This window comes from Hemitrygon akajei, chromosome 19 (genome assembly GCF_048418815.1).
Source record: "Hemitrygon akajei chromosome 19, sHemAka1.3, whole genome shotgun sequence".
In the NCBI taxonomy this organism is placed as follows: domain Eukaryota; kingdom Metazoa; phylum Chordata; class Chondrichthyes; order Myliobatiformes; family Dasyatidae; genus Hemitrygon; species Hemitrygon akajei.
Window position 1 is genome coordinate 50,094,520 of NC_133142.1, and position 16,333 is coordinate 50,110,852.

Genomic DNA, 16,333 nt, shown 5'->3' on the forward strand with positions numbered 1-16,333 from the left:
GAGAGGAATGAACGTTCGACGTAGAGTTCCGTCAGCATTTTGTGTGTGTTAATTTAGAACTGTGCAAAGCCTCTGTATGGTTTTTGAAAAAGCATGTTTTTGTTGCTAGTTGGTAAGCCTCTGATGCAACCCGTGGCCCATTCTCCACTGCGGTCACTGTCACCATTGCTATGAACGAGTTTTCCCTGACTACACATCAGGTAGATGAGTGCAGGCCACTGTGGCTCAGCTCGTAAAGTCACTGTCTCACACAGCAACGTATCCAGGTTCAATACTGACTTTGGCTGCTATCTGTGTGTTTGCATGTTCTGCCGTGCTTACTCTGGTTTTCCCCCCTTCCCCAAAGATCTGCAGGTTGATAGGTGAATTGGCCACTGTAAATTTCCCTTCGGTGGGGGACTTGAGAATAAAAAATAGCTTAGTGGTTGATGTGGACTTGGACCCAGGTGCCTATTTCCATGCTGTGGCACCCTAGGACTTTGAAAGGCTCCTTCCGATCCCACCAAAGTGAAGCTTTGGTGACCATCAATTAGTACGTACGAACATTCCTGTGATGGGTGGTGGCAAAAGCAGTTGTGGATGTCTCCCCAGTCCTTTTCAGATCTTTACTTTTTATGATATACTGCTCTTAACCTCTTGTCACATTCTTTGGCTCTGAAAAATTTTAAACTGTTATTGGTATGGTAAGGGGTAAATTGTTGAACAGAGTTCTGGACCATTGGTCCAGTCAGAGACATTGAGTTGAAATCTCACCGTGGCAGCTGGGGAATTTAAGTTCATGTGCATAAATAACTCTGGAATCAGGAGAATAAAGTCTCGTTTCTGTTGCTTTAGACCATAAGACATAGGAACAGAATTGGGCCATTTAACCCATTGAGTCTGCTCCACCATTCGATCACAGCTCACTTATTATTGCTCTCATTCCCATTCTCCTGCCTTCTGTAACCTTTGATGTCCTTACTAGTCAAAAACATATCAACCTCTGCTTTAAATATACTCAATTCGACCCCTACTATACCTCCCAATTTAAAAACTGTCAGAGAGCCAAAGAATGTGACAAGAGGTTAAGAGCAGTATATCATAAAAAGTAAAGATCTGAAAAGGATTGGGGAGACATCCACAACTGCTTTTGCCACCACCCGTCACAGGAATGTTCGTACGTACTAATTGATGGTCACCAAAGATTCACTTTGGTGGGGTCGAAGGAGCCTTTCAAAGTCATTGGGTGCCACAGCATGGAAATAGGCACCTGGGTCCAAGTCCACATCAACCACTTGTCCTGCTGGGAAGAAATCCGTATTCCTTTGCATAAATAAATAAATTATGTTTCTTTAGAAGCCGATTGGGCACTTTGATACATTAAAGTGACTATAGAAATTGTAGCCAGTGGGTTGGTAAAATTGTTTACTAAATAATCAAATTTTAATAAGTAGCCTTTTTCACCGTCAAAGGCTACTTTACTTTCTCTGCGCACCTACGTGTTAAACATGAGATGGGTGTACCATTGACAAGCAGAACATAAGAAACAGAGGTAGAAGTAGGTAATTCTGACCCGTTTGCCTGCTCCAAGATGCCGTGCATGTGACTGACGGAATTGGTCAAATGACAAATAGTTAAACCACCACATTTATATCTCAAACCAATGTGCATATGAAAATTGGAATTGTAAAGTGAATGAAAGCAAGGTCCTCCACCCTCTTCCTCACATCCATTTCTGTACCTGCCTTGTGATGGGTTAATGAAGGTTGTGTGGGCTATTCCTTGCAATAATTAAAGTTTCCCTGCTATTTTCCAGGATGAATACATTAATTGGGAGAAACAGGTCCTTACACGTGATGAAATCGAATCCAAGATTAAAGAGTACAACTCACAGATCAATAGTGATCTCGTCATGACTCTGGTAAGTTAACAAGTGACGTGTGGTTATACCTTTATCATAAATGGCATTTTTTTAAAGTCAAATTTCTTAACAATATTTTGGGAGTGACTTCATATTGAAGGCAATAGTATAAGTGGGGACTGAATGCCTTTTAAAACAATCAGTAATTGCCAATAAACCCAGTAGCGTCTTGTTCTCAAAAATGAATAGGCTTTGCCTATTCATGATAGTATTTGCCACCCATTATTATAACTTGGCAGCTTTCTTGTGCTTCTGCATCTCATTAGTGAATAGACATTCTTTTATGATTTGTATTACTTTGATATGGTGGAGAACGGGAGATAAAAACTTGTATTAGTGGTTAAATAGTCCCCATTCATATCTGTGTTTAGTCTTTAGCCTTTTAATGTGCTTTTTTACTGTGTTTCTCACTCGGGCGGGGATGGTTACTACTTCTCTCTCCTGGGAATTGCCCATCCTAAAATGCAGGGTAGCAGCAGAGGGTGGAGGAGGTTGCATTAGTCTCCTACTTCCACTGATGCCAGAATTTCCTCCCACTCTCCAGTGAAACAGCTGGGCTTGTCTGATAAAATCTTCAGGCTGATTCTGCCTGACAGCCTTTTTCTTTGCTGTTTTCATCAGCACAGGAACATCCACTGCTAACAGGGCCCCTGAAGCTGAAGCACACCATGTAACGTCCATCCAATGTGACAATGATAGCTTTACTCTGCCAAGTTACCAGTGTGTGTTCACACGGATGAACTAAATTAACTTGCTTTTTTATTTATTGCTTCATTGTGATTTTTTTATATCCTCTCCTTGGCTTCACAGAAGCCAGAGAGTGGTAGTAGATGGTTGCCTCTCTGACTAGTGGAGTGCTGCAGGGATCAGTGCTGGGTTTGTTGTTGTTTGCCATCGCTATCAATAATTTGGATGATAACGTAGTAAATTGGATCAACAAATTTACAGATAACACCACAGAAATGGGCTGAAAAACGGCAGATGGAATTTAACGCAGACCAGTGTGAGGGGTTGTACTTTGGGAAGACAAACCAGGATAGGTCTTACACAGTGAATGGTAGGGGACTGAGGAGAGAAATCTGGGAATACAGATCCATCACCGGTAGATAAGGTTGTAAAGACCTTCATAAATCAAAGTATTGAGTACAAGAGTTGGGATGTTGAAGTTGTATAAGGCTTAATTCGGAATACTGTGTGCAGTTCTGGTCACCTACCTACAAGAATGATGTAAATAAGATTGAAAGAGTACAGAGAAAATTTATAAGGATGTTGTCGAGACCTGAGGACCTGAGTTATAGGGAAAGGTTGAGTAGGTTAGGACTTTATTCCCTGGAGTGTAGGAGAATGAAGGGGGATTTGATAGGAGTATACAAAATCACGAGGGGTATAGACAGGGCAAATACAAACAGGCTTTTCCACTGAGGCTGGGTGAGACTGGACCTACAGGTCATAGGTTAAGGGTGCAAAGTGAAGTGTTTAAGGGGGATGAAACGAGCTGCCTGTGGAAGCGATGGATACAGGTTTGATTTCAGCATTGAAGAGAAATTTGGATGAGTACTTGGTTGGGGAGGGGTATGGAGGGCTATGGTTTTGGTGTATATCAATGGGACTAAGCAGAATCATGGCTTCACATTGACTAGATGAGTTGCAGGGCCTGTTTCTATGCTGCAGTGCTCTAGACCTTAAAAGTACAGTCGTTTGCTCGAGTTTCATAGACTTCCTGTGCCTTTCAATACCTCAAATGCCTGCTCATTGTTGTTAAGTTAGAATAATTAATAACAACCAGTGAGCAACATCACAACCAAATGGTACCTCAGCAGAAGTTAGTGGATTGCTGGAGCAAAATCAGCTTAGTAAAAATGAGCCTGCAATTCAAGCTTTGCTTCAGCGTGGATTAGGACAGAGGGCACGATGTAAACGTGACGATTGACAGCTCTGACATTTCTCTACTTCCATCACCTCCACAGAACAGTGATGGTACGTACACCGGGTTCATAAAGGTGCAGCTGAAGTTGGTAAGGCCAATCTCTGTCTCTGCAAACACGAAGCCTCAGTCAATTTACGACACCAAGAAGGCAGCAACGCCAGCACGGCCGCAGTCGATAAAGCGGCGCACGTCCTTCTACCTCCCGAAGGACACCGTAAAGCACTTGCACATCAGCAGCCACACAAAGGCCAGCGAGGTGATCAAAGCACTGCTCAACAAGTTCATGGTGGTGGATAATCCCCGCAAGTTTGCCCTGTTTGAACGGATTGAGAAAGACGATCAAGGTATGTCTATTCAGAGAATATTGCTGTCCTCAGGCCAGTAAAGTAGTAACACAAGAGATTCTGCAAATGCTGGAAATAGTGTGCTGGCTGGTGGCATAGTGGCATCAGCGTAGGACTTCGGGGCGAGAGGTCCCGAGTTCGAATCCAGCCGGCTCCCTTGCACGCTGTCCATCCGTGCCTGGGTTGAGTGTTGAGCTAGCAACTCGACCTCGTTAAAAGAAACTTGGAGAGGGAGGGGCTCCGCCAGGTTTCAGATGCCGTATGATGAGCAATGACCAAAAAGATTGGTGCAAAAAGTTTGTCATGACGGCGCCCTGATGACTCCACCAGGAGCTAAGGGCACGCACACACACAGCAAAAATATTGCCATTCACGATCTCATTACATCCCAACATGTCTTCCAATATGATGGGTTGTCCATCATATCCGACAAAGATAGATCTGTGCATTTTTTCTGCTGCGCATTTGAGTGAATCCAATTTGTGAGTACAGAGGTTGTTTAAAGTGGAGAAGCCATTGCACTGGGGCAATTCCACTCTCTCGACCTTGAAAGTCAGGTCCAGTGGTACAAGTGGTTATCGCAGCTGGGGTCTTCCCTGGTTACAGTGGATGACTATGACTTTTCCTGTGCCTTTTCTTGCACTTCGCTCTCCATGAAGTGTTACAGAACCACCTTCCTGGCCGTTGGATCTCAGCCGCCCATTCTGCCAGAGCCGATTTCACGCGCTGAGGACAGGCATGTCCCTGTCTCACTGGGCTATGAGGCCCACTGACTACCCCCACCTGCAGTGTGGCTGCTGTCACATGCAACCAGCTACTTGGAGTCACAGATGAGAACTGTGTGTCTGGTGGGATCAGAGGTGAATGCACCATCCTAGAATGGAAACAAGCACCTTCAGCAGAGGCGCCACCATTCCCTGGGCACCCCATACACACCACTTGTTATTGTAGACACACAGGAAATGTAGCAACTAATTAGCTTACAGAAACATCACACAGCGTTGTTGTAATGGCAGAGCATCTGCTCGGAAATAAATGTTTGCCAGGGGATGGGGGGCAGTTTTCCACCTATTTTTCATGGGATTATGTAATTGTCTTTTGCACAGACATGAGAGGGCCTCGGTTAAATTTTTCATTCTATGGACAGCACCTCCAGCAGTAGTGCCTTACCCATTGCTGCAGAGTGTCAGCTAGGTTATGTGCACAAGAACATGACCCTGCAATCTTCTGACAAAGTGAGTGGGCTGCCCAGTGAGTCAAAGGCACGGAGAAGGAAGTTGGCATAGAGGAAGAGGAAAGGGAGACCTAAGCTAAAACCAATCGTCTTCTATAGGGTAAAATCGCATATTTAATCGAGGCTTGAAATTTCACTTTTCCTTTTCACAACGAGCTTTGCCAGCAGAACACCCTACCACAAGAGGATCTTTTGGCAGAAAGCAGGGCACTGTGGAGGATTTGTGGCTGTCATGCCAGAAGCAATGCAGCAGATGTGACTTTGTTTTAATATACTAAGTGCAGCTGAGCCAGTGTAGGTATATTCAGCACTCGAAAGAGTCCAGGCATGTTCAGGAGTCAAATGGTCATTTCCTGTTCCTAAAAATGCTGTGTTCAGAAATGCATTGAATGACTGATCGTGTCCAGGTAGTTTGCCAATTTGATTAAAATCCTCACGTTCACTTCTATTGAGAGGAAATCCTGACATAAATAGAAATTGGAATTTACTGATACCCTGCCAACTCCGACATAAGGATGTGGTGTTTTGGCCCATAGGCTGCACTCTCGAGATTTGGTTCGGACGTATTTCCTGTATCCTCCCTTATAAATGCTTTTTGTTAAAAGCAGTGAAGCTAGACTTAGGAAATGCAAACCTTGTACTTTCCCAGCTAGTTTTTGTGTTATGCTGGGTCAGTTGTGTTTACAAAAATCTTATGGGCCTTTTATCCACAGATGGCACTAAAATAACAAACTAGATACGCTACCTAGCATTCACTTTATGTTAAATAATCAACCAATATACACAAACTAATCTCATGTCTTATTTTATTGTGTTCTTTATGCTTAATGTTTTTATTTTATGCTACATCAGATCCAGAGTAACAATTATGTTGTTCTCCATTCACTTACGTGCTGAAGAATGACAGTAAATTAATGACAATCTACTGACATTCAGCTTCACGGGTGCTTTATCAACAGACATTTGAAACTTCAGATTAAGCAAACTTTTAAAAACAGGACACCATAGTAGTGTAGCAGTTAGCACAACACTATTACAGCTCAGGGCTTTTGGCGTTCAGAGCTAATTCTGGCGGTCTGTAAGGAGTTTGTATGTTTTCCTCCTACAGTCCAGAGACTTACTGGTTGGTCATTGTAAATTGTCCTGTGATTAGGCTGGGATTAAGTAGGTGGACTGCTGGGTGTTGCAGCTCATTGGGCCCATAAGGGCTTTTCCACTCTATATATTTAAACAACTAAATACGACATTTATTTACTGGCATTGAGTTGTCCCCTTGTCACTGGCTAAGTCCTCAGTTGCAACCCAGGCCGGACTCCCTGTGAAGTTACACCATTACCATTACCCTTTGTTTCTGAGCTGCCGTTTTCTGACTCCAGGATGTTAAGCTGCTGGGTATCAACCCCATGTGTCCAGAGTCTGATGCATTTACTCAGATTGAAACTGCGTGTCCAGACACTGAATGATGAGCATTCAGTCAGTGAGTCACTGCTGATGAGCAAAGAAATGCAAACAAGGAGAGGGTTGGGGTGCAAAAGTCAAAGTGTGGCTGTCTGAACATTCGTTTGATTCGTTTTCTGAATATGTGTCATAAAACTTGGCACCTAGGAGCATTCGCTCTGCAGTCAGTCCCTTCTGCTCATAACCAGGGAAGTGGGAGGAGGGATTCTTTGACAATCGCAGGTTGAACTACAGTCTTGATTGTACAACTGTGTAATTAAATAAGAAACTTAAAATTTTGCTGCATTTTCCCCTCTGCAGTTTATACTCGGAAACTTTCTGACGATGAACACCCCTTGTACCTGAGGCTGCTGGCTGGGCCGGATGAGAAGATGTTAAGTCTCGTCCTGAAAGAGAATGAGACAGGGGAAGTGAATGTAAGTCAATCTTATGCTGGTAGTTTAGGCGTAAAGTTCCAGATCCTTGGCTTAGTTGCAAAATCAGAAGAATTCTAACTGGGTGAAGTATGTTTAATAATATTTTGGTTACTAATTTGATTGGTTCAGCACAACATGGTGGGCCAAAGGGGCTGTTCCTGTGCTGTTTTGTTCTACGTTTTAATATTAGGTATGATATCAAACTGACATCTGACTCAAATCATCCTTTTTATTTTACCACATTAGATTGTTGCAAGAGTGTACAAGTTATATTGTTTAGCAATTATTTTTTAGTAGTACAAACTAATATCCATAGAATATAGATCAAGGAATTTTGGTCTAAAATTCCAGGAATTAGGGTTGGTAGCACATCTAGCTGGTCCTGTAATGTAATTTACAGAGAAAAATGCTTTCTTTACTTGGTCCGACGTGGACATGAGTCCAGCCACCTACATCAATATTGACCCCTGTCCTTGGGAGTGACTGAGCAATCCAGACAGTTTTATCAGATCAAGCTGACCGAGGTGATGAATAAATGCCAATCTTGATGGGTTTATCCTCAACAATAGGAACAAGCTCTGAAATTTAGTGTTCCAGTTGAATGTATAAGATCCAGCCCTCCACTCTCCTAAGGTCCTTGATATATAATGAACTGGAGGCAATTAGGGAGCTTAAGGTAAAAACTCTTAGGAACCAGAGATCACAATATGATTGAGTTCAACCTGAAATTTGATAGGGAGAAAGTAAAGTCTGATATAGCAGTATTTCAGTGGAGTAAGGGAAATTACAGTGGTATGAGAGAGGAGCTGCCAAAGTAAATTGGAAGGACCTGCTGACTGGGATGTCCTCAGAGCAGCAATGGTGTATGTTTCTGGGAAAAATGAGGAAGGTGCAGGACCTCTGTATTCTGAAAGTGAAGAATTACTCAAATGGCAAAATAGTACAACCGTGGCTGACAAGGGAAGTCAAAGCTACCGTAAAAATAACAGAAAGGGCATATAACAAAACAAAAATAGTGGGAAGGTAGATGATAGGGGTTTTAAAAACCTACAGAAAGCAACTAAAAAAAACATTAAAAGGGAAAAGATGAAATATGAAAGCAAGCTAGCAAATAATATCAAAGTGGATAGTAAAAGTTTTTTGAAGTATGTTAAAAATAAAAGAAATAAGAGTGGATATAGGACCACTGGAAATTAGGCAGGAGAGATAATAATGAGGAACAAGGAGATGGCTGAAGAATTAAATGAGTATTTTGTGTCAGTCTTCACTGTTGAAGACACTAGCAGTATGCTTGATGTTGTAGTGTGTGAAGGAAGAGAAGTGGGTGCAGTTACTGTTACAAGAGAGAAGGTGCTCAAAAAGCTGAAAGACCTAAAGGTGCGTAAGACACCCCGACCAGATGAACAGCACCCTAGGGTCCTGAAAGAGGTAGCGTTAGATTGTGGTGGCATTAGAAATGATCTTTCAAAAATCATTGGACTCTGGCATGGTACCAGAGGACTGGAAAATTGCAAATGTTACTCCACTCTTTAAGAAAGGAGGAAGGCAGCAGAAAGGAAATTATAGACCAGTTAGCCTGACCTCAGTAGCTGGGAAGATGTTGGAGTCAGTTGTTAAGGATGAGGTGATGGAGTACTTGGTGACACAGGACAAGATAGTATAAAGTCAGCATGGTTTCCTTCAGGGAAAATCTTGCCTGATGAACCTGTTGGTATTTGAGGAAATTACAAGTAGGATAGATAAAGGGGATGCAGTGGATGTTTGGACTTTCAGAAGGCCTTTGACAAGGTGCCACAAATGAGGCTGCTTACCAAGTTAAGAGCCCATGGCATTACAAGAAAGTTACTACTAACATGGTTAGTGCATTGGCTGATTGGTAGGAGGCAGTGAGTGGGAAGAAAAGGATCCTTTTCTGGTTGGCTGCCAGTGAATAGTGGTGTTCTGCAGGGGTCAGTGTTGGGATCACTTCTTTTTATGCTGTATATAAATCATTTAGATGATGGAATAGATGGCTCTTGTCAAGTTTGCAGATGATATGAAGATTGGTGGAGGGGCGGGTAGTTTTGAGGAAACAGGTAGGATGCAGAAGGACTTGGACAGATTAGGAGAATGGGCAAGAAAGTGGAAAATGAAATACAATGTTGGAAAATGTATGGTCATGCACTTTGGTAGTAGAAGTAAATGTGCGGGCTGTTTTCTAAACGGGGAGAAAATCCAGGAATCTGAGATGCAAAGGAGCTTGGGAGTGTTCACCCTGAAGGTTAATTTGCAGGTTGAGTTGGTGGTGAGGAAGGCAAATGCCACATTAGCATTCATTTCAAGAGTTCTATAGAACAAGAGCAAGGGTGTGATGCTGAGGCTTTATAAGGCACTGGTGAGGCTTCACCTTGAGTATTGTGGACAGTTTTGGGCCCCTTATCTTAGAAAAGATGTGCTGGCATTGGAGAGGGTCCAGAGGAGGCTCACAAGGATGATTCCAGAAATGAAAGGGTTATCATAAGAGGAACGTTTGATGGCTCTGGGTGCGTATTCACCGGAATTCAGAAGGATGAGGGGAGATCTCATTGAAACCTTTTGAATGTTAAAAGGCCTAGACAGAGTAGATGTGGAAAGGATGTTTCCCATGGTGGGGGAGTCTAGGACAAGAGGGCACAGCCTCAGGATAGAGGGGCGCCCTTTCAAAAGAGATGCAGAGAGATTTCTTTAGTCAAAGGGTGGTAATTGTGGAATTTGTTGCCATATGCAGCTGTGGAGGCCAGGTCGTTGGGTGTATTTAAGGCATAGATTGATAGGTTCTTGATTGGACATGCCATTAAAGGTTATAGGGAGAAGGCTGGGAACCGGGGTTGAGGAGGAGATTAAAAAAAAAGGATCAGCCATGATTGAATGGTGGAGCAGACTCGATGGGCCAGATGGCCTAATTCTGCTCCTATGTCTTATGGTCTTATGTGTAACATTTCTGGCTAAAATGAGCACACAAATGCCTTACATCTGAGCTCATCTTTAGTCACAGGAAACAGCTCATAGAGCTTTCAAAATGGTGTCAATTAAGTCACATTGAAGGACCAAGACTACGAACAGATGTACCCACTTGGTAGAACGCTCATCTCTGAGACACAGTCATGATATCAGATCCCATGCCTAGAAAGTTGAGTATATATTTTAGTTCCGTATGAGAGAGCTACACAGCTGCTTTCTTTCAGACACAACATTAAACCAAGGTACTGCTGCCTTTGATGTAGGATGATACTGAAGAATAGCTGGGCTGCAAAATCATCCCTGAACCAAAATTGTAAAAATAGAGTTTAAACAGTCATTAGTTCGTTGCTTTTGTGGAAGCTTGTCATTTACAAATTGGCAGCTATGTTTTTTATATTATGACAGTAATGATATTGGGGTTATAAAACACTTTGGCTGTGCTGAAAACAAGGGAAGCAGTGTATAAAGTCCAACGAGCTTGACTGGTTCACCCTATGAGAGCTACAGGTGTGCTATTGTGATTTAGGAGCAAAGGTAAAATGAGTTTGTGAGGAGCAGTGACCATGAGTGTTTCTCTTTCTTTGTTCAGTGGGATGCCTTCACTCTACCGGAGCTGCAGAACTTCCTGCGAATCCTACAGCGGGAGGAGGAGGAGCACGTCAGGCAGATGTTCGGGAAGTACGCCCGTTGCCGGCAGAAGATGCAAGAGGAGCTTGCCAACCGCTCCCCTGGTTGACCGGAATGCCTCGCCATCAAGTGACAAGAGAGAAAGCGAGAGAGAGAGAGAGAGAGAGAGCGAGAGAATGAGAGGGGGGAAATAAAAATCTTGTGCACGCGCTCACATGTATGAACGATGAAGTTCTTGAATCAGTGTTACCTGGTTTGGCCAGAAGCAAAGTACAAACTGTGGAGAATACAAGTTTTGAGTGAGTTACTACGAGCTGGGTGGGATATTGTGTGGTATAGAAGATCTGCCTGACATTAGTAAGTGTGACTGAGTTCTTTACTTGATGCTGAACTGAACAGTTGCAAGCCGTTTGTGGGAAGTGTCTGCCCAAGGAAGGAAATCTCTTCACCCTGCTACCTTGAGCAGCTTCCTGCTTTACTAGGAGGTGCCCATGCAGATGAAGGTACAGAGTTTCATGATTTCCTCACATAATCTGAGCAGTTCGTTCACCATTGTTTGTATGATGGGGGCAGCGGTCCTGTAGCAATTTCCTTTGGTTGCTTACACTGCATTCTCATCCACCACACAAGCACTGATAGCTATTGAAGTGTAAAAAAAAATCTGTGTTATGTAGATAATAACAACAAGGGAATTTCATTCTGGTATTGATGGGATTTCCCATGGATGAGAATTTTTAGCTCAGTCTGACTCTAGGATCAGGGCTAAAGTTGGTGAACAAAACCTCAGGAGCTTAAACCAGCAGGAAGAGAACATAAGATCTTCAAATCCTCCCTAACTCCAAACTTGTTCAGCACATCAATCCTCTCACACCAATGCCAGCTGAAAGCAAGATGGTAGAGTCAGGGTGACTCATCGTTTCTGTCAGAATGTAGTATGTATTCCTTTAATTTATTTTATTTTAGCGATGCAGCATGGTAACAAGCCCTTTAAGCCAACAAGCCCATGCTGGCCAATTACACCCATGGGACCAATAAACCTACTAACCCTTACATCTTTTGAATGTGAGTGGAAACAGGAGCACCCAGAGGAAACCCTCACGGTCCTGGGGAGAACATCCAAACTCCTTACAGACAGTGGCAGGAGTTGAACACGGGTCGCTTGAAAAAGAGAAATGAGATGTAAGGAGTTCAGTTGTATTTAGGCTACGGGGGTACGGTATGGGCTTGGCTCAGTGAGGGGATGCAGTTTAGAATGGGGGCAGAGGGGAAAACAACTGGTACGGTGTGGGTGATGTGAATGGAATGGTTACATTGGCTTGGGTGAGGTGATTGAGTAGCCAGCTTAGTTCAGTGTAATGAGTGTGAGCATCAGTTTGGTGTGTATTTGGCAAGTTTGGGGACCAGCTCAATGTCAAGGCAGTAAGTCTGAAGTGGGAGGGGGAGTGGGACAAGAAAGGTTTGGAGCATTGGCATTAAGCGGTGTTCAGCAGGCAAAGTTGCACGTGTGAGAAATTAGTGGTGATTCTTGATTATTTTAGGCTAAGGGCAATTTATTTTTGGGGTAATCACTCAGTAAACAGTCATCATAATTCAAAGCTGCAATTCACTAACAGAATGCAAACCTGGATACATCTTGATGGTAAATTCACCAGTGGGCAGGTGTACATTTGTTATGTGTATCTTGTTAGCAATAATTTTAAGTCACAATTATTTGCACAAATGCCTCTTGGAACAGAAATCCATTTCCAATGGCTGTTGGTGAATTCTGAGCCTTGTGCATTATGGGGTCTCAGGTTTAGTCCCTGGTGTGAGTAGATTTGGCTCAGGAATCAAACTAAAATTCATTTTTAAAAAAGCTACAGATGCTGGAAATCTCAGATAGTTGGAACCACTTAGCAGGTCAGGTAGTATCTGTGCAAAAGTTATTTTCAGGTCAAAGATCCTTCTTCAGAATTGGAAAAGAGAAAACAAATCAGTATTTTTCCCCCACAGTTCTGATGAAGGGTCTTTCACCGGAACGTGTTTTCCTCACTGCAGATGTGGCCTGATTTGCTGAATGTTCCAGTGCTCCTGACTGCAGGCTGTAAACTCCTTTTTGAACTAAAGGCGAGGACAGGTTCAGAATTCTCTGTGATGGTCACTCTGGTTTGATAGACTGTCAGCTTAGGACTGGTACTGTTCCCCAGGAGGAGAGGCATGATATTGTGGGCCTGCTTCTGCTCACACAGCTCTGTGAATCCATTGAAAAGCAGAAACTGACTTTTTGAATAGTGGTAGGGTACAACCAGCAGTCTAAGAGAAACGGGCTATGATCTGAACTGAAATAGTCCACCTGACTAAAGAAGTTTATAAATTATGTTGTATTTTAAGTTTTATTCAATAAAAATGTGAACTGAGTAACTAGTTCTGTGGTTTTTGTGTTTTTAAAACTAAGATTGCTTACTTTGTGTCCAGTGATGTGCCCTCCCCAAGTTCTGAGGCAAAGCTCTATTTCAAATTGCCTTTCTAAATTTACATGTTTTAAAAACCACTTGTAAAAACAAAGTCATTCATATGGCTTAAATTTCCTCTTTCCAGATCCTGCTGTCTCAATGTTATAATTATGCTCTTCTATCAACATTTATTAACACTGCAATCTCAACAGTTCCCATTTAATTTTACCGTGGTATCTGTCACAGATGGTTTCAGGATCTGACTACTCTTGACTTTGTGGACTACATTTATTAACGGTCACTTGGTTTAAATAATAAATTTTGAGTACAATTAGTCCTTTGGGGAAAATTTCTACCAGAAGATGATACGGTTGTAAAGAAGGCATATGGGGTGTTGGCCGTCATCAGTCGGGGGCTGAGTTCAAGAGTTACAGCTCTATAAACCTTTAGTTAAACCACACTTGGAAAATTGTGTTCCGTTCTGGTCACCTCATTATAGGAAGGATGTGGAAGCTCGAGGGAGTGCAGAGCAGATTTACAAGGATGCAGCCTGGATTAGAGGGCATGTTTAATGAGGGCAGATTGAGCAAGCTAAGACTTTTCTTTCTGGAGTGAAGGAGGATGAGAGGTAATGTGATAGAGATGTACAAGATGGTAAGAGTGGACAGCGAGAGACTTTCTCCCAGGGCAGAAATGTCTCATACCGGGGGCATAATTTTAAGGTGATTTGAAGAAAGGGGTAGGGATGCCAGAGGTAGGTTTTTGTGAGTGGATGGAACATCCTACCAGGGGTGGTGGTAGAGAAAGTCATAGGCACACAGATATTAGAAAAACAGGGTTACGTAGGAGGGAAGAGTTATCTTGGCACAAATGAGAAGATCTGCGGATGCTGGAAATCCAGGCAACACACAAAATGCTGGTTGAACTCAGCAGGCCAGGCAGCATCAATGGAAAAGAACACAGTTGACCTTTTGGGCCAAAACCCTTCAGCAGGACTGAAGAAAGATGAGTAGATTTAAAACATGGGGGAGGGGAGGGAGAAACACAAGGCGATAGGTGAAACCTGAAGAAGGAGGGATGAAGTAAAGAGCTGGGAAGTTGATTGGTTAAAGAGATACAGGGCTGGAGAAGGGGGGGGGGGGGATATAATAGGAGAGGACAGAAGGGGGAGGAGCACCAGAGGGAGGCATTGGACAAGCAAGGAGATAAGGTGAGAGACAGAAAAGGGGATGGGCAATGGTGAAGGTGGGGTGCAATACCAGAAGTTAGAGAAACCTATGTTCATGCCATCAGGTTGGAGGCTACCCAGACGGAATATAAGTGTGGCCTCATCACGACAGTAGAGGAGGCAATGGATTGACATCGGAATGGGAAGTGGAATTAAAACGGTGGCTACTGGGAGATCCCATTTCTTCTGGGGGACAGAGCATAGATGCTCAGTGAAGCGGTCTCCCAATCTACATCGGGTCTCATCAATAAATAAGAGGCCACACCAGGAGCACCAGATACAGTAGATGACCACAACAGACTCACAGGTGAAGTGTCCCCTCACCTGAAAGGACTGTTTGGGTCCCTGAATGGTGGTGAGGGGGGAGATGTAGGGGCAGGTGTAGCACTTGTTTGGCTTGCAAGGATAAATGCCAGGTGGGAGATCAGTGCGGGGAGGGGGGGGGGATGGACAAGGGAATCACATTGGGAGCAATCCCTGCAGAAAGGAAGTGGGGGGGGGGAGGGACAGGTGTGCCTGGTGGTGGGATCCCGTTGTACACGGCAGAAGTTACATAGAATTTTGTGCTTTGAGGCTCGTGGGGTGGTTGGTGAGGACAAAAGGAACCCTATCCCTGGGTGGCAGGAGGATGGAGTGAGAGTAGACATGCGTGAAATGGAAGAGATGTGGTTGAGGGGAACATTGATGGTGAAGGAAGGGAAGACCCTTTCTTTGCAAAAGGAGGACATCTCCTTCTCCTGACAGCAGATGCGGCAGAGATGGAGGAACTGAGAGAAGGGAGATGGCGTTTTTACAATTAACGGTGGGAAGAGGTATAGTGCAGGTAGCTGTGAGAGTCCGTGGGCTTATAATAGACATCCATAAATAAGCTGTAGCATAGGAAAAGTGGGGGACGGATACCTGTGTAGGCTTGGAACATAGACTGTTCCATGTAGCTGACAAAAAGGCAGGCACAGCTGGGACACTTGCAAGTGCCCATGGTTACACCTTTTGTTTGAAGAAAGTGGGTGGAGCCAAAGGAGAAACTTTTAAGAGTGAGGACAAGTTCCACCAGACAGAGGAAAGTGGTAGTGGAGGGGAACTGGTTGGGTCTGATGTCCAGAAAGAAACAGAGAGCTTTGAGGCCTTCCTGATGGGTGGGGGGGGGGGGTGTATAGGGACTGGACATCCATAGTAAGGTGACAGGAGCCAGGGAACTTGAAATCACTGAAAAGACCCAGAGCATGTGAAGTGTCAAGGATGTAGGTAGGAAGGGACTGAACTAGGGGGAATAAAACAGAGTGATCTTAGTGTAGGTTTAAGGGTCAGCATATCATCGGCTGAAGGGCCTGAATTGTGCTGTAATGTTATAAGAATTCTTTTGAAAAGTTTTCTAAGTTTTATTACCTCAAATTGTTAAAACCAAGGATAACCCCCCCCGCCCACCATGCAGGACTCACAAATCTTGTTGCTAGGATATTACTTCTCTTCCACTTTAGGTGCCATGTGTTAAAATTGTACGATTTTCCTGTTTTTGGCCTCACAGGCATGTGGCGTGGGCAGCAATCCTGAGATCATAACTCTGGAGATCCTGCCCCTTAACTTAGCACCTAACTCCCTGAGCTCCCTTTCAGAACCTCATCCCTCTTCCTACCTATCTTAGAGACTCGATACAAGATGCCCTGGACCCTGGCATCTGGGAGGCAACATTGCATCCAGGAATCTCATTCTCATCAACAGAGCCACCTTTCTGGTGTCCTAATGAATCCCCTATCACTACAGCTCACCGCTTCTCCCCCACCTCCCTGC

General features: G+C 43.7%; 1 protein-coding gene across 3 annotated transcripts in view; it reads left to right on the top strand.

Annotated features, from left to right (window-relative positions):
* rassf1 (Ras association domain family member 1) overlaps positions 1–13,281 on the top strand; it is a 110,588-nt gene extending 97,307 nt beyond the window's left edge. For all 3 annotated transcript variants that reach the window (XM_073072481.1, XM_073072482.1, XM_073072483.1), the window contains 4 exons: positions 1,796–1,900; positions 3,868–4,171; positions 7,164–7,279; positions 10,848–13,281. In XM_073072481.1, the coding sequence (XP_072928582.1) occupies positions 1,796–1,900; positions 3,868–4,171; positions 7,164–7,279; positions 10,848–10,994 (672 nt within the window). In that variant the 3' untranslated portion in view covers positions 10,995–13,281. The remainder of the gene's footprint in view (positions 1–1,795; positions 1,901–3,867; positions 4,172–7,163; positions 7,280–10,847) is intronic.
* The last annotated feature ends 3,052 nt before the right edge of the window (positions 13,282–16,333 follow it).